Source organism: Enoplosus armatus, chromosome 5, assembly GCF_043641665.1.
Source record: "Enoplosus armatus isolate fEnoArm2 chromosome 5, fEnoArm2.hap1, whole genome shotgun sequence".
Lineage (NCBI taxonomy): Eukaryota > Metazoa > Chordata > Actinopteri > Centrarchiformes > Enoplosidae > Enoplosus > Enoplosus armatus.
Window position 1 is genome coordinate 4,163,820 of NC_092184.1, and position 22,914 is coordinate 4,186,733.

A 22,914-nucleotide genomic window follows, 5' to 3' on the forward strand; every position below is an offset into this window, starting at 1 on the left:
AGGAAAAGCATTCTCTTCAAATTAAAAGCTTACCGATGTGTCCGTGTAAAAAAGAAAGAATACACATGCACCAAGTTCATAATAGAGGGTTTACCAAATACTACTCTCATATTTAGACTTTATCTGATGACTATAAGCTTGTAGGGTTAGCTAAATAATATTGTGTCGCTCCAAACGGAAGTTTTGTGTTACTGTTTTAGATTCTGACTAGCTTGACGTTGGTGCGTCTGGCGCACATAATTACCACGTCACATCCGGTGAGTGGGGTCTTTTTTTGTTTTCCCGTATCCGCCATTTCAGTTTTTGAAGTTAGTTGTCATCGGTCGCTGGATTGTAGCTGGAATTCTGTCGCTAAAACGCCTTATATGAGTATTAGAGCTTAACTCTGGCCACAAACCAAATACGAGTCCTTTTTAATTCGTGGTTGCGGTTCTATGTCGGCGAATTGATGTCCTAACGGCCAGCTGCGGATGTCGCCTGTTTACTAAACGTGCTCTAGGCGCTAAAGTTTTTGTATGAGTTGAAGGCTTTGCTTGTGGATAACGGGAGGGAGAGAAGGGAAGGCCCGGTGAAGCCTCGGCTTTGGAGTGGTTATCATGGCCGGAAATTTTGACGCGGAGGACCGCGGTAGCTGGTACTGGGGTCGGTTGAGCAGGCAGGAGGCTGTGTCTCTGTTGCAGGGGCAGAGGCACGGCGTGTTTCTGGTCCGGGACTCCATCACCAGCCCCGGCGACTATGTGCTCTCGGTATCGGAGAACTCCAAAGTCTCGCATTACATAATTAACAGCATCAGCAACAACCGACAATCCGGTCCAGGTAAGACACCGGGGGGGGGGGGGGGGGCGGGATTTGGAGGGGGCTCGGCATGTGGAGGTGCTGATGTGACCATTCTTGCATGACTTGCACCAAAGGAGATGCGCAATTGTGCCTTTTCCACTCTCTCGTATGGAGAACACAGCAGGCCAGACACATTGGAACATGTGTCAATTGGATGTTGGGTGGTTAAAAGGTTAAGATACCTCCGGTCATGGTCCCGGAGCTTTTCCCAGGGCTCAGACAGACAACACACTAGATATTCTACAGCACGTTGTTTCAGTAAATCATAGAGATTGATGCACGCTTCTGTCACTAAAAGACATCGTGATGGGCGGTGTGAGCTTTCAAATAGCAGACTGTATTAATGTAAGTCCTGGTGCACCATTAACACCATTCAAATGAGCCTAATTTACCAGCTGATCCTGGGAGAGTTGTAAAAGTTTGTCTTATTGCCAGGGTTTAATAGACTTTGACCAGACGTTGTCCCCTGCCTCTGCTGGGGTTTTTCTTCCTGCATAGGAGAATATTTCCTCATGCCTCTATGCCGAACAACACAGACTTTCATTGGATGGAGCAAAACAAATATGAAAGGGGAAAGAAATGTAAAATAAGGAAACAAAAATCCTTCCTTGTCATTCTGGAAATCACCACCATCGTGCCTGGTTACATAAATAGACACGCTTCAGATCTGTCGGATTTGAACATGCAAGAGCAGGTTGTGTTTTGGATAAGAAGTTGTATCATTTTGTTTCTCTGACTCTTCCTCTTCCTCCCTCATTTTCACCAGGTTTGGCCCATCCGAGGTTCCGCATTGGTGACCAGGAGTTCGACGCTCTCCCTGCCTTGCTAGAGTTCTATAAAATCCACTACTTGGACACCACCACCTTAATAGAACCCATCAACAAGTCCAAACACACCTCCTTCATCAGCGTCGGCCCTGGTGGAGGCCCCCCGCCTCGCCTGGAAGATGAGTATGTCCGGGCGCTTTTCGATTTCCCCGGCAACGACGAGGAGGATCTCCCATTTAGGAAGGGCGACATTCTCCGAGTTCTCGAGAAGCCAGAGGAGCAGTGGTGGAATGCCCAGAACTCTGAAGGCCGGGCAGGGATGATTCCAGTGCCATACGTGGAGAAGTACCGACCGGCATCTCCCAGTTCGGCGGCGGGGCCCGGCGTGCCTGGGGTACCACCGGGAGGAATGGCAGCGCTAGGGAACTCTGACGGCTCTGCAGCCCAGTCTGGCGCTCCGCTGCTGGGAGACCCCAGCCAGTACGCCCAACCCACCCCCCTCCCAAATCTCCAGAATGGACCTGTCTATGCCAGGGCCATACAGAAGAGGGTGCCCAATGCCTACGACAAGACTGCCCTGGCCTTAGAGGTAAATATGGATGTGTGTGTGCGGTGTTTTTCTTTTTTTGCTTCTTAACATGTGCTGGAGGAAAGGGGACAGGGAAGAAGGATGTAGGACCAGCCCTTAGAGCTTATCAAGACTGAGCTCACATTCTTTCGCTTTCTTTCCCTTTGGGCTTTCAACTATTTCTTTGTCAGTGTTTGTTGAGCAGGGTGAAGAGGAGTCAAGGTCAGAATGTGCTTGTTTTCTAGATAACACGGATCCTTCTGCAGAGATCAGCATCTGCATGAAGTCCCATAATGTTTTTTAACTTGATGGCTTCTCTTCCTGGACAAGGCTTGTATTTGAGTGAGGGGCACCTAACCCCCCCCCCCCCCTCCCCAATTTAACCTAATAGCATACCCCAATAGCAAAACTGCCATTAAGCTGTGCTCCCTGCTCACGGTGGCTGGGCTGTTAAAACTGTCCGGAAGCGAGAGCGGGGCTCCCACGGAGCAGGTCGTTGGGGGAAGGAAATAGTTTGTGTTTGGGAACAGGACCATTTCCTCTGGTCTCTGTGAAGCCAGGAGTCAAGCTGAGCCAGGAGTGGGACCAGGAGGCAGGCCAGTCGAAGTGTGCTCTTGTCTCTTCTGCCCCGCTGGACTGTAAACAAAGATACTAATACAGAGCCATCCTTTGACTCTTCAAGCTGTACCCTTCTTTTGCCCTTTGTGGAGTCAAACCACCAGTCTGCTGCTGGTGGTGGTTGACTCATCTTACTCCAGCTCATGCGTCAGCTGGAAAAACTTTGTTTGTCTGAAGTTTGCTCAGTTACATATACCAGGTAGATCCTTTGTATGAGTTAGTGTCTGCCACTCCCACCTGTGGTAGACTTTTCTGGCTTTGACCCATGCGAGGCTGCATGTTTTGCCCACGTTAGTCGGCCAGAGATGACTCAGCAAGGCGGCACTGGAAAGATAATGATTAGCTCACATTTCCTTATCTTGTCTTCCGAAAATCCACTGATTGTGAAGATTATCTTCAGTAAATGAAACCAACTTAAAGTGATATATGAATTGAATCATGTTGTGTATACTAGCTGTGTCCGTGTCTTAATAACACTTTCGAGTGGTTCGTGTGGTTATGTATTAATGCTGTTTTCTAAATTCTGAGACACAAAACATTTCAGCATCATAAAGTTGTGGCAGTGGTTGCAGGCTATTATAAAATTGGACTAGTTGAGATAGAGATAGAGCCGTTGGACATTTCATTAGTGATAGATCTGCAGATTATTTTCCTGATTGATCGTTTGTTTTATAAAATGTCACTAAAGTTCTAAAAAGAATATTCATCACACTTCAAATCACTGTTTTTATCCGAGCAACAGTCCAAAACCCAAAGACACTCAATTTACAATCATAATAACAAGAGAAAAGCAGCAAATCCTTAGTTAGTTAGTTTGGCATTTTTGCTTGAAATTGACTTGCACGATCTATCGGTTACCAAAATAGTTGCGGATTAATTTATTATTGATCAAGTATTCGATTCATTGTTTCAGCTCTATCATAGAGACCACATCTGTTAGGCTTATACTGCTCAGTTTTTGTAGAAACTGTCAGAGAGGTGTTGCTTCAACTGTGTGGTAATTTTGTCATAATCAACGATGCTTTTTTTTTTTTTATGCATTCATACCTGCTGTGTAAAGCCTTATCCGTTACTTATTTTTAGGTCATTGTACTTCAGGTACATCTTTTATGAAAAACACCTAATTTTGCTCCGTTATAACTCTGAACTGTTTCAGTGTTGTTAACGCGTGACCCACAAAACAAAACACAAACAAACAGCAGCCAGCAGCTTCAATTAATGATATCCACAAGCTACAGCAAGGCATGCAAGCAGAGTCACTTTGAATTAATACTGTCAAATTTCCAAGCAAAGATGCCAAACATTACCTAGTTTCAGGTTCTCAAATGTGAAGATTTGTTGCTACGTATGTATGGCTTTTGGACTGTTGGTCGGACATCAAAACAAACAAACCACATACACCATGCTTTATTCATCTCACCAGACGTTTCAGGCTACCTTGCCTTGTTCTTCTTCTATCTTGCCTGGTGTTTTCCAGGTTGTTTCTGGTTAGGATTATATACTGTCCAGTAACCTTTGTACCCCCCCCCCCCCATACATATTAAGTATACAAAACAACTTTATCATCTTTTTAGAAGACTGTATTTAGTCCTAGTGGATGCAGAAATTTACAAGAGTAATGTGAATGCAAAACATTCAATGATACAACCAACATTTGAGAATATTCTTAAGCAAATACAATCTTTCATCTTAACCCCACAATGGCTACAAAGGTTGAATGTCAGTTTTTTAATACAAAGTAGCAAATCTTACTTTTAATCTCATTTTTCACACAGTGTCATAAAAAAAACAAGGTTAATCGAAAATACTTGGAGGATTAGTCGACAAGGAAAATAATTAGTTGGCGCTTTACTTTACTGGATACTGTAGGAAGCCATTTAGCTCCCGAACATACCTAAATTGCTTCACTAATGTAATTTTAAGTGTGAACTGGCATTAGGTGGAAAAAAAGGATACTCATTATTGAAGGTCTTGCATTGGGGACAGGAAATAAAACTGGATTTGGACATCTGTAGCCATGCAAATGCTGCCACTTACTCATTTAATATGAGGAAGATTGTCGCAACTGGTAACAGGCTATCAAACTGATACTATGAGTGCCTGGAAGAGTGTCGGAGGGTAAGCTTTGAGTTTAACCCCTGACTATTCAGTTTTCGCCCGCACTGACTTGAACTTTGGAACTGTCTGTTAGTCCTTGTTTGCTCAGGTTCAGTGACACAGGAACAGCCACTCCTCTCCCTGCCCAGGTCAACTGTAATCCTACATGCTATCACCCGACAGTAGGACTGCAACTCCGTTTGGTTTTAGGGTTGCTTTTTTAAATTTATTTTTTATTTTTATTTTTATTTATGCCTAGTACAAATTCCCAGACGCCAGTCCCATCTTCAAGATGCTCGTGTCCTCAGACCAACAGTCCTAAACTGAAAGATATTCAATTTGCAGTGACATAAAATAGACAAAAGCTGCAAATCTGGTGGATATTTGGCATTTTTGCTTGATAAATGACTGAAACAATAAATAAGTTATCAAAAATGTTCCTCCTGGCAACAATGGATTACAGTGGATTATCTGTGTTTTCATTCTTTTTAATGCTAATAATAAATGTCATTGGCATTTTGTCTGCCACAGAGTGACTCCTTCTTGCTGAACTCTCTCTCCCCTCTCTCCCCAGGTGGGCGACATGGTGAAGGTGACCAAAATAAACGTGAACGGCCAGTGGGAGGGTGAATGTAAAGGCAAACGTGGCCACTTTCCCTTCACACACGTCAAACTGCTGGACCAGCACAACGCCGAGGACGAACTCAGCTGAGAGCGGACAGCCTGGCCGCAAACCTGGACACTAGTATTAGACCCTTCCTCACCCCTCCCTCCCTGTTCCACACACTCACCCACTCCACCTCCCTCACGTCTACTCCGGCTTTTACCTGCACCAAGTACAGTTTCAGAGAATCACTGAGAACAAAACAAACAGGCCCCCGTCGGACCCTTGTAACACACACACACCCTCCATTTCTACCCCTCTGAATAATCACAACCCCTTTCCCCACCACCTGCTCTGACTGACTGACTTAAAAATGCGTTATATACTCTACAGTGGAACTGTAAACTGAACCTCCTGTTCCATGTATGTGGCAACACCCTTTAGACCCTCCCCTCGTCATGTCCCTGCCATACGGACACGTTCTCAACACTCGCTCCTCCGGAGGCTCCTCACCGCAGACTTCAACCACTTCCTGTGTTGGAGCCAGAAGATAACTGCTCAGCGCCATGTCATTTTTCATCCTCGTCCTCATCCGTCACCATGGTTACATCGCTGTAGGATCACTCATGCTGCATTCATGTCAGATGGGAATACAGTATTAAGTTGAAGAGTGACAACACAGTTTTCATGTGTTTTGTCTTGTTTGGAGCTGTTATCGTGTAGTTATTTCATTTTTTACAAACTTTATTTAAAGGAATAGTTCAACATTTATTTGGAAATACTCTTATTCAATTTCTTGCCAAGAGATGGATAATTTTTGTAGATATAGTAGATTGATAATTCTGTACTGTAAATATGTAGCTACTGCTGGCAGCTGATTAACTTAGCTTAGCATAAAGACTGGAAGCAGGAGGAAACTGCTAGCCTGGCTCTGTGTGAAGGTGACAAAATCCACCTACTTTCATTAAAACATTTGTTTAATCTGTACAGAAACTGAAATTTCACAAGACAATTCATTTTTATGGATGCCATACTATTTCTTGGTCTGGACCAGTTGCCAGGCAACCAGCAAGTGGTCCAGGAAGTCAGTGCACTCAGCCAAGAAAATAGTCCAGCACATAAACCCTCTTAAATAGTTGACTTGTTGTCTTTACTCCTGCTGTAACTCTCTGCTGGTCAGCAGATGTAGTTACATGTGGACATGTAGACTGTTTCACCTTATACTTCCAGGATTTATGCTAAGCTAAGCTATCGCCTGCTAGCAGTAGCTTCATATTTACCATACAAACATGTCGAACTCGGCAAGAAATCGAATAAGTGTATTTCCCAACTATTTGATCCTGATCTGCTTGTTTCAAACTCACAGTACATGCATGTAGTGGGTGATGAATTTGAGCACAGGACAATGTTGCCATGTCAGCCACAAACCTGCCATGGCAGCATTATATTTTTGTCCAAACTGGTGTCTTCTTGGTGGTGATGTCTTCATTTGGGAAATTAAAAACATAGGACTCATGACTAATATTTAATTCTAAAATGTTGTTATTGAAGGGAACACCTAACATTTACATCTCCAAAACTACACTGAACGATATTCTCTGGCAGTGTTTAGTACCTACCTAAGTTGAGGTTAATGTACTTTGTAGTTTAAAAGTATGCATCTGCCTTTGTTCTTGTTGGACATGAATGCAGCATTATTTTAGGGTAACCCAAGACTGTAAGAGACGAGAGCAGCAAGGCTCAAATACAGCTGCAGCATTGTATCGCTGGGAAGATTCAAGACAGGAATATTGTGTCTCAGAAAGAAATGAAAGAGCTAAGTCAACTGAAGGTGTACAGTTTTCCTCAAGGAGCAGACCAAGGACCAGTCCTGCACCCCCCCCCCCCCACCCCCCACACACACACACCAAACAGCAAATGGAGAAAACAAAACTGAATCGAGACCAGCAGCTAGGAGTGACTTCATGTAGTTCTAGCCGTAGAGCAGGCCCCAGCAGTGAACCTGAGAAACTTCAAGACTATTGTTGAGGTGGAGATGAAGGCAACACTACATTAAACTTCTCCGCACCTCCCACCTTGGCTCACCTCAGCCCCATCCACCCATCTACTACGACCAAGTACCACCAAGTAGTCTTTTGTAAGGAAAAAAAGAACATATTGTTATGAAATGATGTACTATGTGATTATCATTACATGCTAAAATATTGTTTTTTTTGTTATAGTTATAGTTTTCTTCATAGCTGATTTTGTGCAGGAGGAAACGGTTTCGATGTAGACTTTTTACTGCTGCATGTTGGGAGGGAGCGATGGGTCACTGGTGCAAAATGGGTAAACTGACTCGAGGGGGGTGGGGGGCACATCTGTATGCTCCCAGCCCTCACAAGGCCACATGTGTTCTCATTCTGCGTCTGAGTGAATGTAGGCTGCCCACCATGTTAGTTAGTACCGTCTTCTCATATTAGTGCTCTGCTTTCAGCTCACTGAATATACCTTAGCAAGACAGACTGCTCTGTGTTCCAATCTTGTCAAATGTGTCCAAGAAAAGAGAAAGTGGCATTATTTGGTACTTGCCCACTGTTTTTAACCTTTTTAATGATCTCGTCGCCACCATGCACCGTGTTGTTCTTTTAAGCTGGTTTATCAGCCTGCGTTTCCTTTGTGCTTCCTCACTTAATCCTCTGCCACTCTTTTATTTAAAGCCTTGTCCATTTATGATGCACAAGCCAACGTGGACTTTTTACGTTACTGTTTTCTCTCCACCCTCTGCCATGTGTGTATTGCCAAGAGATCCTGCAAATAGAACAGCTAAATTATGTTGTAGTCCAGATTGCCTTTTTTTTTTCCCCCTCAAAAGGTTGTATTCTGTTGAGATTGAATCAATCTATTTTTTGACACCTGACAATCATCACCCTCATGTATCATAATGCAGACTGGTTTGGATTGAAGCAGGCTGGGTGTGTAGTTTTAGACCTTTGCCAGAATGAACCTGGGGCCACTTTTGAATTTGAGCTGTGAGAACTCGCTGTCTCTTCCAAGTGAGAGGTTCCTCTCAGATGTCATCGTACAGTACTTTCTGACACCTTTAGGTGGCACTATAACAACATTCGGAGAAATGGAGTCCTTCTGGAAAGCATGTTCTGCCAGTGCTTATGAGATTAAAGGAGATGAAATTTGATTTTTAACAGAATGCACTTACCGCTTTTACAATGAGTTTGCATTGATATATGCTCTCCCTTTTAGGGTTTTAAATGATCCTTGATTGCTCCCACACATTAGTTTCCATGACCTTTATAGCTTTGCCTGACACGCTCTGTCCTGCTGTCACATTTCATTTTAAAGTTGGCCATTTTCCAAACCCATGTTAAAATATTTACTATTTGAAAATATTTGGTTGACTTCTTGGAAACATCTGGTCTGAGAAAGTAACATTTGTCTTTACTGCCAGCTTTTGACACAGTCCATTTTTATCTGTAGTTCCGATCAAATCAAGCTTCATTGACACTCACACTGCACATGGCAGGTGCTACATAAATCATTCTTATAAATTGTGTTGCCAATGAAACCACCAAGAAGTATTTTTTTAGTAGCCCTGCATGAAGTCATTCGTTTCCTTTCATAAAAAGGAAGGGGTGGCAAAATGCCAGTGGAAATTGTGTTAATATCAAAATGTGCCATTTTATTATAACACTATATTCTTTCAAGACAATTGAAATTACCTTTTTATTTTCTGTAGCATGTAATGTGTTAATATACTAGTAAATAAAGTCAAACCATGACAAATTTAATGTACTGACTTTTTTTTGTATGTTTCTGTAAACTATGAGCGTCATTCGCACTCGGCGTTACATTACCGCTATCACTTCAACAATACTGTTAAGAAGTCTAATATATATTTTAATGCTCGCTCGTTGAACTGCACAAGTCATAACCAGACACCCTTTTTCATTCATGCTGCACATGGCAGTTGCCTAGCTACAGAAATGATTGCCATTCATACTACCACTAGGTATTTTTAGTAACACTGTATGAAGTTGGGTATCCGTAGTGTCAGTGTACAGTTGGAATGTATCCAGACAACCAAGTTTTAACTAAGCTAATGTGGACTCCTACATAGGACTTGTGTTGCAGCTAGCAAGAAAACTGCTGTGAAATGTGGTCTAGTGGACTATCAGGTCTGTTGCTATTGGCAGTTAACAGCATTGTTTCACATATTGAGAAGCACAATCAAAATTGCTTCGATAATGTTAACGTAAAAGAGCTTTACTACTGGAATTAAAAATATTTTAAAAGTACACAGGTACATTTATACAGAGTACTACTGAAATGTTTAATGATAATGTAATGGTAATAGGCAACTAACTGGCAATCTGTTTCGTCAACCCAAAGTGTTATGTTATTAGTAGACACTGTTTTTTGTCATGAGATAAATGTGGTAAATTAAATAATCAATTAGAGGGCACTCAAAATGTAAATGTAAGGTAGTCTCTTGATATATATATTTTTGTAAAGTAATGATAGGGATGCTGTTGAGGACCTCCAAATGTGGTCCATAGTAGTATTTGCCTCACCATTCAACTGAATGTACTTTTCGTGGAGTGGTGATTTATTGTCCCTATTGTGTGCTGTTCTGATGTAACCATGTACTCCTTTTGAAACGTTGAGACACTGTGCGTTAAAGGTCCACTCACTCCAATCACAAAACATATTTTCTCACAAACCATGGAGATGTGCCAAGAATGTAGATACCAACCCCCCAAAACATCAGCCAACAGCCCAGTAATGGAGGTGACTAGGGTTGAATTTGTGCTGATGAAAGAAGTGAAGAACATTTGAAATCCTCATCAGTTGCTGTTGGGTTTTTCAGCTGTTATTTCCAATACTTTGAGCACCACAAACAATGACATTGCTTTGTACTTTGGAGGCGGAGTACAAGGCAACATCACAGATGTTTACAGATTTCTTTTTTTTTTTACGGATAATTATTCAGTTATTTCTGAAAAAGACTAGGATCATATTCAACTGACGGTATAACATAATGACTGTACACATAATTTACAAACGCAAAAAGCGTATTTAGAGTCAGTTTCTCTAAAATAGCGCACAGAGATTCCGCTGACTGTTCTCTCTTCACAAAAATAAAAATTACAAGGGGACGTATCAAAGCTGGTGACTCATGTGCGTATGTGCGGTACGCGGATGAGGCTATAGTCGCCATCTTTACTCCATCCCAGCACAGCGCTGCCGGTGGGGCGGAACACTAATCGACCCAGTTGATTTCTAGGAACCGCCTATAGACCTGACACACCGCCGTGTTTTTCACTGAAGAATTGTCACTTTAAATAGTTCGCCACTCTACTTGCATCTCGATACACAATGGGAGAGCGAGAGGATCTAGTTTATCAGGCAAAACTTGCCGAGCAAGCAGAGCGATATGACGGTAAGACACACTTTCAGGGCTGGTTCGGGGTGGGACATGTTCGCCGCAGGGATTTTCTTTTTCCTGCGAGCTAGCTAACGTTAACGGAGCAGTGCTTAACTAGGTAGCTCAGTGTTAGCCGTGGCTAACAAGAGAGCTAACGTGGCTATGACCGCCGTCTTTCAGCTAACTATTCATTGACATGACAGATGGGTCCTTGTTGGAAGAAACGAATGCAGCATTAAAACAAGAGCCGGTGCCAGCAAGTCTATTTGTTTTAGGAAAATTGTACGAATGTGACAGACAGTGGCCAACGTTAGCGAAGGGGCCACAACAAAATGGCGGATTACTGGAGCGTGAGCTGTCAGGAGTTGCCTCCCCTGCACCATGCTAGCTATATAGCTTAACACTTGAGCTACTGGCTTGGTTAGCTACTACAAGCAGCACACGGTGTCGTGTTATTGTCTTTATAACCACAATAACGTCCCAAGTATTTTTGCGTGATTCTGGCACCGATGCTGGCTAACTTCAATATTAGCGAGGCGTTAGCTACTAGAAGCCTGCTGTGTGTTAGCATTGAGTGGGAGTGGGAGGGCAGCTGTTCAGTTGGTGGGGTGTTCCCCTGCAAGCAGGCTGTACGGATCGATTGGTGAAAATGACTCCCTCTTCCTCTCTCCGGTATACTCCTGTCAGACTGTCATACCATTACAGGCCTTGTAGAGGCTGTTTTTAGACGGCTCCCTTTGCCATCGGTCATACGTTGCCCAGTAACGTTAAGTGAATGTGCCATGACTCATTCACGGGATTTGGACCGAGTGTATTTACAGAGTGATTTATGGTTTACTGGCTAAATGGTAACCTTGCTGGAATGTAGTCGAATCCATATTTTTTTCTGCCATAGGTCATCAAATGTTAACATATCGTTGAAAGATTCATTTCTAAAGGGGGTCTTGGATTAGCATGGGAAAGTCATATTCCCTAATTTACCTTTATGTCTCAGACTCAAATAGAATCCAGCCTGCACGATTTTACCGTCTAACCCACAAAGTTGTTATGGTTATTGTAAAAGTTAATAATCTGCCAGCCGGTAGAAATGGCATATAATTCCACCTTCCACCATACTTAAACCTGAGAGGCACATTAGATGTCAATGATGTGACAGTGATTGGGTTATGTGTGTGCAGTCCGTAGCCAGAGGAAACTTCTTGGACGGGCATCAGATTTCCCCTCCCTCTTTTTTGTTTTGAGTGTCCCGTAATGAAAAAACATGGGACATAATGGAAATGTGGTCTGTATTTATATTGTATTTCATATATTAAATTTTTTATATATTACTGGATGAAATTCAGGGAGGAACTGATGAAGTTATAATACAATTTTGGAGGATGTTGCATCATGATCCTCATGCAAGATCCACGATATGTTTTCATGTGATGTGATTTTCTTAATTTATGCATGCAATGCATTTGTAATTTAGCCAATAAAACCACAGCATTACAGTCAGACTTAATTACACATTTGTGTAAAAGACTTTCATAATGCCATTAGAACATTGTAAGTAATATCTTGACAGCGCCATATGACGTTTGGTCAGCGAAACAATATGACAGCAGTATAGGTAAGAAATGTAGGCTACTTTAGTCATCACTATAACTAAACTGACAGCACAGAGTTGGCGCTCATGACAAAACCACATTTTTAAAGTGCTGCTGATGGTTGAAAGCTGTATTTGAACTATATTTTGTCATGCTGTCTGAATCTGGACCACACCTTCCTGCCACAACAGGCCAATACAAAATATTATAGGAAAGCTTGCGCTGCGCTCGATAATTAAAACCAATTTGCAGTTGACAAAGACCAGGAGAAGTGAGGCGTAATGTGACCAAAAATAACCAACAGGATATATATAATATAACTCACCCACCTGGGGGTGGAGGGTTGCTGCAGCACCTCTCCCTCTGTGTCTGAGGGCGGCATGTCTGTGTGGAATCTCCTCAGGACCAGCTGCACCTTACGCGCATGGGGCATCAATCAACAGTGGTCAGTGAAAACTTGCCTCAAAACTCACACATTGCAGTGGATGCAGCAATCAGTTTGTTTCTCTCTTTGTCTTTTTACTTGAAAATTAATTTTGGGAGGTCGTGGCAGGGGGGGGGGGGGGGCATTTCACCCCAATCCCCATCCTTGGGGACGGACCAGTGCGTTTGCTGGTGCCAGTGGGTAGGTGGAAGTTTGGTGCTTTTTAGGAAGCTGCTTTAACACCCTTTTGTCAGTTAAACCTGTCTTGCATATTCTGTAAGCCAGCGTTTCCCCTAGGATTTTTTCCAGCAGTAGTGCTGAAGTACACTGCCAGAAGATATTTAGTGCGTCTGCTGACACGAGAATGGATTAAGACACATATTTGTCGAATTGCGTTTAATGAAATGCTCAGTTTAGCTTATAATATTTCAGCTACTTAAAAGCAACAGATTATTATAAGGAAGGCTATACTGCTTAGTTTAATCATTCAGAAAAAGCTGTCTTGTTAAATCTGTGGCGCATTACTTATGGCACTATCAACAGAGAATGTTCCATTTGCAACTTCAATCACAACACACACGTGTGAAATGTGGATGTTCCTAGTGGATGTTACAGCGTTGAGTTAGCTAAATAAGATAAAGAGGAGTGGGCTAGCTACCTTTTGAGCTGTTCCGCGTTGTTGCTCCGTTGCAGCCAAAATGCGCTTTGGAAGAACCAATAACAGACTGTTGAACGGTGGCAATGTCTGGGGGTGCTCACTCGTCCCAGACTCTGGCTGCTTAAAGAAGAGATAGCAAGTTTATTGTGTTTGGGGAGATTTTATTTAGCAGTGGCGCTGCGCTGCTATTGAATGCTTATAGTAAAAACACTTTGTCAACTGTAAATTTTGAGCACAACATCCATGACACCCGAACACTTAATCCATAATGTGTGTTTTTGTCCAACCAAAAACTCATGGATTTGTGAAGCACATTTAACTTGCTGTAAGATTGTACTGCACAGTATCAAATTAAAATGTTTGGAAGTGGCATACAATTGGTTCTTCCCTGAATACATCTGAATCTCTGTTTGCCACAGCATAATAATGGAATTGACGCTATGGTTTGGAGAAATCCGGACATCAAATCTCTCGCACCTTTAGAATCAATCTGTCATTTAGTCAGACAGAAAGATGAGAAGATTAAAAATGTGTGTTACATGTGTCTCCTCAATAGAGATGGTGGTGTCTATGAAGAATGTGGCAGGCATGGACGTGGAGCTCACAGTGGAGGAGAGGAACCTACTATCAGTGGCCTACAAGAATGTAATTGGAGCTCGGAGAGCCTCCTGGAGGATAATCAGCAGTATCGAACAGAGGGAAGAGAACAAGGGCGGAGAGGAGAAACTGAAGATGATCCGGGAATACAGGCAAACGGTAAAGCACCCAGTAAAGGCTCAGGTTGTCACTTTCCATAAACAAGCTTAGTGTTTGTATTTAGACAGCGTCTGTCAGGAGCACTTGCATGGATTCACCATGTCCCACTGTCCCAAATATGTTTCTCATTTCAAAGCATCTCATTTGCTGTGCTAATGTGTAATGTGTAATCACTAGCTCATATTGATAATAGCTACTGGATAGACTGCATCTGAGTCATAGTTGGCAAATGCTCCTCTCTCACTTGCTTTTATGAAAGGAAATAAGATCTGGTTATTAATCTGGGAGAGGTCAGAGAGACGGGAGAGGCAGTTGGACTGCAGTCAGTGAACTAATGGGATTCAGAGATGGGTGGGCTTGCACCTTCATTTTGTTAGTCATTCTCTAAATTCCTGTGAGACACTTGTCTTCTATCACTATCACAGCACAGTGAGCATTCAATAACATCTAAATTGGATTAATAAAATTAAACTTTGAAGCTACCAGCAGACTATAAGCAGATTGTTAGCTTGGGGTTGAAAAAGGGCAGATATAGTCCGAAAGAGGACACGGGCAGCTACAGTTCTACTACACACACAAGTTTGTCAGCACATAGTCCACACAGTCATACGTTTTTGGCTGCATCTGGATGGTCTGCTCTGACCCTCGTGGACATGGGCAGATAACAAAATTTACATTACATGGACCCTTGCACCCACGCAGAAGCAGAAAATATAACTTGAATGGAAAATGATCAATGATCATCTTTATTTTGTTTGTTTGGTGGCAGGTTGAGAAGGAGCTGAAGTCTATTTGTGGTGACATTCTGGACGCACTGGAAAGGCACCTACTGCCTTCTGCCGTCATGGGAGAGTCTAAGGTCTTCTACAACAAAATGTAAGCGCTTTGTAGTCTGAATGTAAATTTATAGATGAATAAATAAACCCTCTCTAGTCCTTGCACAGAATGAGTAAGTGTGTGTGCTTGTGTGTTATTTGACATAGTCATATGATTCAACATGGATTATTGAGAGGTAAACTCCAGACAGCAAAGCTTAGGGAATTTGACAAAGCATCTGAGGAAACATGGAAAAATCGTTCACTTATCAAGAACATTTTACAGTGTAGTGAAGTGAAGGCTCATGTAATAAGTTACATAGCAAGCTCAATCGGGTATGACGACACACTATCATCCAAAGAAAACACTACCGTTGTGAAAGTAACTTTTGTTTCCCCCAATTCCAGGAAGGGCGACTACCACAGGTACCTGGCAGAGTTTGCCACTGGCAACAACAGAAAGGAGGCAGCAGAGAACAGCCTGGTGGCCTACAAAACCGCCACTGATCTAGCCATGTTGGAGCTGCCACCCACGCACCCCATCCGCCTCGGCCTAGCCCTCAACTTCTCCGTCTTCTACTATGAGATCCTCAACTCGCCTGACCGCGCTTGCAGGTTACTGTCTCTTGTGCTTCTCTTTAGTTTCATCAACAATTGTAAAGCAGAGTACAATCTTTTATTTACATTGCACCTTCCGAAATTTGATCACGAGAGGGTTTTTTTTTTTAAAGGATCCAAAGTGTAGGAGCCCTGACAATAAAGAACCTAGCTACCGTCTCTTGTTTTTAATCCTCCTCAGTTGCCATGCATAACTAGACGCTCTTGCCTTTTGCCCCTCCATGGCTATTGTTCTGACTGGTGAGGCTGAAACTTAAAACCTTTTTGTTCATTTTAAAAGGTATCCACCCCCTTGACTTCACGTCTTATTTCATAATAATGTATAATATAATGTGTTCCGGCTTGAATTAAGAGCTAGACTGTGATTTTGGCCACCTCAGGACATTAACATTGTTTTCAAGCCATTCCTGTGTAGCTTTTCCTTTATGTTCACATATACAAAAAGGAATATGTATGTAATAACAGGAACCCCTTTCCAGCAAACAAGAATTGATGTAGATAAACACAAAACATCTTTATACCTTATTTTAATGTGAGGTACCGTATTGTAGCTTGAGAAATAACCAGTAAAATGTTGAGTGTGAATAAATTTTCTGATACAGTTAAAGCTCTCAAGTAAAACTAAGTATGAAGTGATTTCTTCTGTTTGCTCAGGTTGGCAAAGGCTGCGTTTGATGACGCCATCACAGAACTGGACACACTGAGTGAAGACAGCTACAAGGACTCCACACTTATCATGCAGTTGTTACGTGACAACCTGACACTATGGACTTCAGATATGCAGGGAGAGGGTAAGATACCATGGTGCCCCCATTCCTAATACTAATCTAGGACATTGTATCTGCAATCTACCTGTTTGTCTCTGCAGAACCTCTTTTTCCAGGACTACATGCTGATACACTGATGAACTAACTCACTCATCTCTTGTTACCTACCTAAAACCTTTTTACACTGGATTTATAACGTGTCTTAATACTGTGAGCAGCTTGATTGATGTTCTGTTGTTCCAGTCATCGGCAGTGCAAGTCACGCTGAATGGCAGCATATAATATTTATAATATATACTTGCATACATTTCTAAAAGGAAAAGCAATCCAAACATCTAACGGATGATTGTAGCTTTCTCATCACAAGATGTCACTTGAATAATAGCGGCAGCAATCCGCTAAATAGGAATTCAAAATTGTTTATCATCAGAATTTGTCCCTTTGACTTCTGTTATGGCTGTGCTCACGAGCTTAGTTGCTGACCTGGCTGTTTACACAGCTATGTGTACTGAATCCCAGTACAATTGGTGAACAGTCTCAAGGAATAAGTTGTGATTGGATTTTTTCAGCTTCCTTTTTTTTACTTCGTGTTTACCTTTTCTGTGCTTATATGCCCAAGATAAATTAGTTTTAGGCTATGAAATGAAATGTGGTTATAAAGACAGGACCTGGATCATGTTGCTCACAGTGTGCATGCCCAGGTACGGAGTTGGTCTGTTACAGATTCCCTGTCTTACTGGTGTACATGTGACTGAGCTGAAGTCGGCCCTCTAAAGCTAAAAGTCAGAACCATCCTACCTAACAGAGATCACCTGCTTTTCCATCTTGCAGCATAATTTTATCAATATCGTGATTTAAATTGCCTTTAATTTCTATGAATTAAACTATACACAGACTAAACTACAGAGAAATATAGTTGCTTGTTAGGGTCCTCTTTTTTTTTTTAAAACCGGTCACTTAAAGTCAGAAGTTCTAAGTAAACTGGCTGGAAAAAATGACTTTTTATTATTCATTATTAATTATTTCATTTTGAAGTGGTATTATTTATTGATATCACACACATAGTTGGACAGTTACGGTAATAATTACAAACTGCTGGTTAATCAAATCAGACAGTGTTCATATCAGACTGACAACCCCTAATGTTGCTATTGACCGCTCTGCTCGAGCTAACGTTAGCTGTACAGGCCGACAGGACGAGGTGCCCCACAGCCCTCAACACTGGAGGTCCTGGTTTTGAGCTTTTAAGGTTATAAGCTCACAACAATATGATGCGCTCAAAAGTTTAAGCACACACTATGTAATTTCTGCCGCTAGGCGTCTCTCAATCAAAACAATAACAAAAGACGTAGTTCGAAGACGCCGGGAAGTAGCGTGTGTTCACGGGAGTTCATTGTTAAACAACCACAGAGGAAAATCTATCTGACGTGACTCAGGCAGAAATCTTGTTCACGGCCGAGGAAATGTATTTATTCACGTCGCGTCATTTCATTCCGAACGTTAACTTGCTTACTTACCATGAGATGAGTCAACTACTCATACAGCTACTGTAGCTAACGTTATGTGGCCAATTAAATCGTGGCAACAGCGCAGTTATCCATGGTCAAAACAGTCTTAGTAAAAATAACTTCACGAGCGTGTTGAACGTTGTTGTAACATTACCGTACGCATTAGCTTGTTTTCTGAAGAACCGGAGGTGGAGGGGTGCTCTCTGACTCTAAGAAAAATATATATTAGAATAATTTGCAGACATCATTCGTTTACAGTCTATATAAAAGGCAAATGTCTTACTACGTTGCTAATGATAGCTTTAGCTGTATTCTGGGGCGACCGCAACACATCGAACACGGTGCATTCCTTCAGATTCACGCTGTGTTGAAATGCTTTATCACATTGGAGGTGCTTCCTCTCTGCACCAAACATCCTTCCTGCAGGAGTTGGCATTTTGCTGTGTCTTTTTTAGTGACATTAAGCCAAACCTTCGAGCATTTGCTGCGGTCAGCCATGCTCCTGGATGTAAAACAGTAGTGTCTCGTCTCACATGCTTTGTTGACATACTGCGTAACAAATCACGTGACGTCACCTCTGCGTCGCAGGTCCTGGCAGACAAGTACAACTTTTTTGGACTGTAAAAAGCTCACTGCCGTTCACCCGGGAGTGCCACTGAAATATGCAAAAGTTAGGAACCGATAAGCATCATAGAAATGCCCGCGTCTTATCGAATCCATGGTTCTTGGAAATTTGGATGCACTTCCAACTCGGAACTGTTTCTTGATACCCAACCGTAAAAAAATTTGTATAATTCTGTGACATTGTATTCCTTCCTTCATCACTCTCTGACGTATCATTTGGTGTTTCCCTGGAAGTTATAGCAACTAGACGGGGTAAAGGGAAATGACACCACTGACAGGCAACCAAGTGAAACGCTCCTTACCTTGAATAAAATTACAGATTTATCTGAGTTTGAAAATTGTGGGTAACATTTGGGGTAATAACAACTCTACACAACTCTACGTTTTTAGGCATTTCAATGCAGAAATGAAACAACTCTGTCTACCAGCTGTCTGTCAGTCAACAGCACTCAACAACTGCCAAGCTACCCGAAATTCATGCATTCGCGCTTGTGTAGACAAAAACTCGCCACTTTGTTGGTCTTTTATAAAGAGCAAAAAGACAGTTTTTATACAGAGTGTTTATATGTTATTTGTAGAAAGAGAGAGAGTATTTCCTCTTCCCCAAAACCATCTTTGGAGAAGCATAAATACAGATACCATATTAACCAGACAGCAGCAACATTAAGCTCCAGCTGAGTAACTCTGGCACAGATTGTCTTTATAGCTGCTAAATTGTCACTACTCACAGACTACAGCTTGTTAAGACAAGATACAATCACAGCTCTTGCGATATAAAAATGATAAATCGCTCAGTCTTATTTGATTCCTTTGTTGTCCTCCTCCATTCATTCCAGCTGTTTGCGTGTTGCTGTGTTGCTGAGCATCCACCGGCACTTTTTTTTTTTCTTTCTCAGTGACTCGTCATCTCTCTTGTCTTTTTCTCATTCCCTCTGCTGTAGAGTCCTAAAGGAAACAAACCTGACTGTTCATTTCCCATGTTAACTGTACTTTGTAAGTGTTGCTCACCCAAGCCTTGCTGTGTGTGTGTGTGTGTGTGGCCGCCTCCTTTTTCCTTTCAACACTAACTCACTCACGGTTTAATAATTCAGTCCACTCACCCGTTGCTTTGTCACTCACTCTGTCTGTGGATTTTTTATTAACAAGTGCTAGGCCTGCAATCTTTGATCTCCCACCACAGTATGTTAAAACAGGCTGTCTTGAGTTTAGATAGTTCATCTGAGCTCGCCTCATGTTTGTACAGACTTAGTCGCCTGTTAAACGTGTACAAGGAACAGCGGTTCAGATCGCGTTATTTGCATGTTAGACTGCTTGCACACTCTGTACTACTTCAGTCAACCATTTCAGCACAAGCAGCACCTAGTTGGGACATGTACAGCAAAACAAACAAATGCCGATGCAGTTGAAATAGTCAATAATTTGGCCTCCTCCGTTAAGTTGAAGTTGTCAGATGTACAGTATCTGCATGAGGCAATTTTTGTGTAAAAGCTCACCATTCACTGTTTTCACACTGTCAGGTTTATAATCACTGTACTTGAATGAGTGACTGTGATACACAATTTGATACCACAGTTCACTCAACCCCAAACACTGGTTCACTTACATTTGGGCTCAGTATGCATATTGAGGGACATTCTCAGGTGGTGATTAAGTTTTTTTTTTTTTTAAAGATTTCCACTTGAAAAAGTCCAAATGTCTTCCTCCTGCTGCGAGAAGACATTTTTCACCAGCGGTGGTGGAAAGTAACAGTACATTTACTTAATTACTGTACTGAAGTACAGTTATGAGGTACTTGTACTTCTGTTTTATGCCACTTTATATCACTACTTCGCTACATTTCAAATGCAAGTATTGTCTTTATTCGACTCCGTTCATTCGACAACTATAGTCACTAGTTACTTATACGTTACTTTTCATAGAAAACATATGATTATCTTATAGATTATGTTGCATTGTTCAGTGCACAAAATCTCCTTATCCAATCATTTTAGTCTGTAATTGAGTTCTTCAAATCTTGTATTCTTTTAAAAGGGAAACGTGTGCCAGTCTGCGAGAATATCCCAACCTATTTCCAAAGCAAATCAACTTGTTTCAAGTATTTTGTAAAATGTAGTTTCATTTTTCATGATTCTAGTGCAGCAGTGTGCCTCACTCTCTCTTGTTTCAAGCCACATTGATTTATTTCAACAACATTTTTAAAAGCAAGCTGATTGAAGTGTAACCGGTTGTTTTAAGCCTCGGTTACAGACAGAAATGACTGTGAGATTGGGGATATTGCAAATGAAACCGTCTAACATTATGTAAAGTCGTTCAAATGAGCTCCACCTCACCAGCTGCAGCAGTATCAGGCTGCTTCCACGTTAATGCATCCGTAATAATAATCTCATAGTATCATCTCTCTGAGTGCTTTCAAAATGTTCCAAATACTTCTGCGTTCTATTTTATACTGTAGTATTGCTACTTTTTTTCAGTAAAGGCTCTAAATCCCCCCCCCCCCATCACAGTAAACAACATCCACCAATGAAGCTCAGAAAATGTCTCTGCCAACAGAAAGCGAAGACAAAATGGAGGAAAGACACAAACAAACGGCTTTATGTTTTTTTGTTTGCTTTTACTGTCACCTGTTTTTTAATTCCAGTATTTTATAAAAGATGTAAAATAATGGCCCTAGCTTTGTTCTTGGACATGTTCCAAACTGAATTCCCCAACTGATTGAGTTCATTGGCTTTCCTGCAAACTGTCAAGCCTCCGTGCCTCTCATTAAGGATGGACAGCTTGTGTTTGAGCAAGCAGTCAGATCCTGACGGCCGTTTAAACAGACGAACACTGACGGTGTCTTTCCTCCTGACCAGGTGAAGAACAGAACAAAGAGGCACTGCAAGACGTTGAGGATGAGGCCCAGTGAGACTATGCCACCAACAGCCAACAACTTGAGACCCTCCTCACACTCCTCCCCACCGTCATCCCCCATCCTCCTCCCCCCTCCAACTCTTCCCTTTCTGACTCACCTTCCTCTTCCTCCTCTCTCCTCCTTTTCCTTTCTTCCACCTCAGCAGCTCCATGACCCAGCAGGGCCGCGGAGTTAACAAGTTTATTTTTCTCTTCTTTTTTTATTTTTATATTAGCCCTTACATCATTCAAGTAAATACCACTTAATTGAGACAGGAAATACAATGTTAGAAAGACAAAGGTAAAGAAAGTCCCTGGATTGTTTTGTTTTTGTTTGTTTTTTTTTGTCCTGGTACAAGCGGTTCTGAAATGTTATCTTTGTTTTCATTATTGTATTTTTGTTTGTTTTTGCTTTTTCTTCAATATTTTTATCAGTTGCTGGATGTATTGAGAATTGTTTTCTTAATGTAATTACAGAAATTAACTTTTATTACTGATAATGTTGACTATTAGTTATGGGAGCTATTTTATCTCTGTTTTTAGTGAGATGTCATGCGAATCATTTTACCGTTTTATGGGCAGTTTGGAAAACTACAAGTGCCCTTTTTGTTAAGTTAGGTTTTCAGAGGAAGTGAAAATTTGCGATATCCACGTGGGGCAAAGAAGTGCTGAACTTTTACACCATAGTGTTGTCCTTTTTTTGTAGTTGTCCTTGGACTGTACTTTGTGCTGAAATACTGTAACTGTGCACACATGCTGAATCTCTGAAGGTTGACTTATAGCTAGCAGGTGGTTTTAATAAATAATAAAAGAACATGGGAGATTTCTCACTTGTGTAAGACAAGTCTCATTTTGGCCCCGCTCCCTAACAAGAGAGCCCTAAAATCAAGATTGTCAGTGCTTGCATGAGTTAACACATATTCTTTTCTGCTGCTTCTCCCCTACTTTTTACTAAAGCTCCTCTAGGTCCAGAGGTTTTCTTTCTTTGCTGTTTCCTTTGTTTCTCTTCTTGTTTTGCTTCATTATGTGTAACTTGGAGCTGATTTGTACTACTGGATATCTGACTGAAGCCACAGACAGGGAATCTGTATTGTTCTTACTGAAACACAGCATGGAATTAACATTAAACAATCTAAATTAAACATTACAAACTGACTTGTTGCGTTTGTTATTTTATTTGCCGTTTGAGATGACAGTTAAGGGAACAAATGTAATCCATGGAACTGTTCAAACAAGGTAATGAGTGAAATGCAGCCGTCCTGGTGCTGGTTGCAGGTACTGCAGGCTGTTCAAATGAGCATTACTACCTTGTTATAATGAGTTCTGTACATTAGCACAGGTGTTTCTTCAGAG

General features: G+C 41.7%; 2 protein-coding genes across 5 annotated transcripts; both read left to right on the forward strand.

Annotated features, from left to right (window-relative positions):
• Positions 1 to 383: 383 nt before the first annotated feature.
• On the forward strand, positions 384 to 6,043 carry crk (v-crk avian sarcoma virus CT10 oncogene homolog). Of its 3 annotated transcripts, none has more exons than XM_070906230.1 (3): positions 384 to 821; positions 1,579 to 2,193; positions 5,462 to 6,043. In XM_070906230.1, exons 1-3 carry the CDS (start codon positions 597 to 599, stop codon positions 5,597 to 5,599), a joined length of 978 nt encoding a protein of 325 aa, XP_070762331.1. In that variant the 5' UTR covers positions 384 to 596; the 3' UTR covers positions 5,600 to 6,043. The 3 variants fall into 3 exon arrangements, with proteins under 3 accessions (XP_070762331.1, XP_070762332.1, XP_070762333.1); XM_070906231.1 differs by having other exon boundaries at positions 384 to 816; positions 1,604 to 2,193; XM_070906232.1 differs by having other exon boundaries at positions 384 to 786; positions 1,604 to 2,193.
• A 4,687-nt stretch (positions 6,044 to 10,730) lies between these two features.
• ywhae1 (tyrosine 3-monooxygenase/tryptophan 5-monooxygenase activation protein, epsilon polypeptide 1) lies at positions 10,731 to 22,716 on the forward strand. Of its 2 annotated transcripts, none has more exons than XM_070905267.1 (6): positions 10,731 to 10,928; positions 14,141 to 14,340; positions 15,110 to 15,216; positions 15,564 to 15,770; positions 16,428 to 16,564; positions 21,525 to 22,716. In XM_070905267.1, the coding sequence occupies exons 1-6, from the start codon at positions 10,865 to 10,867 to the stop codon at positions 21,575 to 21,577; spliced, it is 768 nt and encodes a 255-aa protein (XP_070761368.1). In that variant the 5' UTR covers positions 10,731 to 10,864; the 3' UTR covers positions 21,578 to 22,716. The 2 variants fall into 2 exon arrangements, with proteins under 2 accessions (XP_070761368.1, XP_070761369.1); XM_070905268.1 differs by having other exon boundaries at positions 21,531 to 22,716.
• Positions 22,717 to 22,914: the final 198 nt, after the last annotated feature.

What these genes read in the sequence shown, in the direction of transcription:
- ywhae1 (XM_070905267.1), top strand. Translation starts at nt 10,865, where the DNA reads ATGGGAGAGCGAGAGGATCTAGTTTATCAGGCAAAACTTGCCGAGCAA. An exon ending in TCCGGGAATACAGGCAAACG is followed by an intron (nt 14,341 to 15,109) that starts GTAAAGCACCCA and finishes GTTTGGTGGCAG; the next exon opens with GTTGAGAAGGAGCTGAAGTC. An exon ending in AAGGTCTTCTACAACAAAAT is followed by an intron (nt 15,217 to 15,563) that starts GTAAGCGCTTTG and finishes CCCCAATTCCAG; the next exon opens with GAAGGGCGACTACCACAGGT.
- crk (XM_070906230.1), top strand. Translation starts at nt 597, where the DNA reads ATGGCCGGAAATTTTGACGCGGAGGACCGCGGTAGCTGGTACTGGGGT. An exon ending in GACAATCCGGTCCAGGTAAG is followed by an intron (nt 822 to 1,578) that starts ACACCGGGGGGG and finishes TCTCTGACTCTT; the next exon opens with CCTCTTCCTCCCTCATTTTC. An exon ending in AGACTGCCCTGGCCTTAGAG is followed by an intron (nt 2,194 to 5,461) that starts GTAAATATGGAT and finishes CTCTCTCCCCAG; the next exon opens with GTGGGCGACATGGTGAAGGT.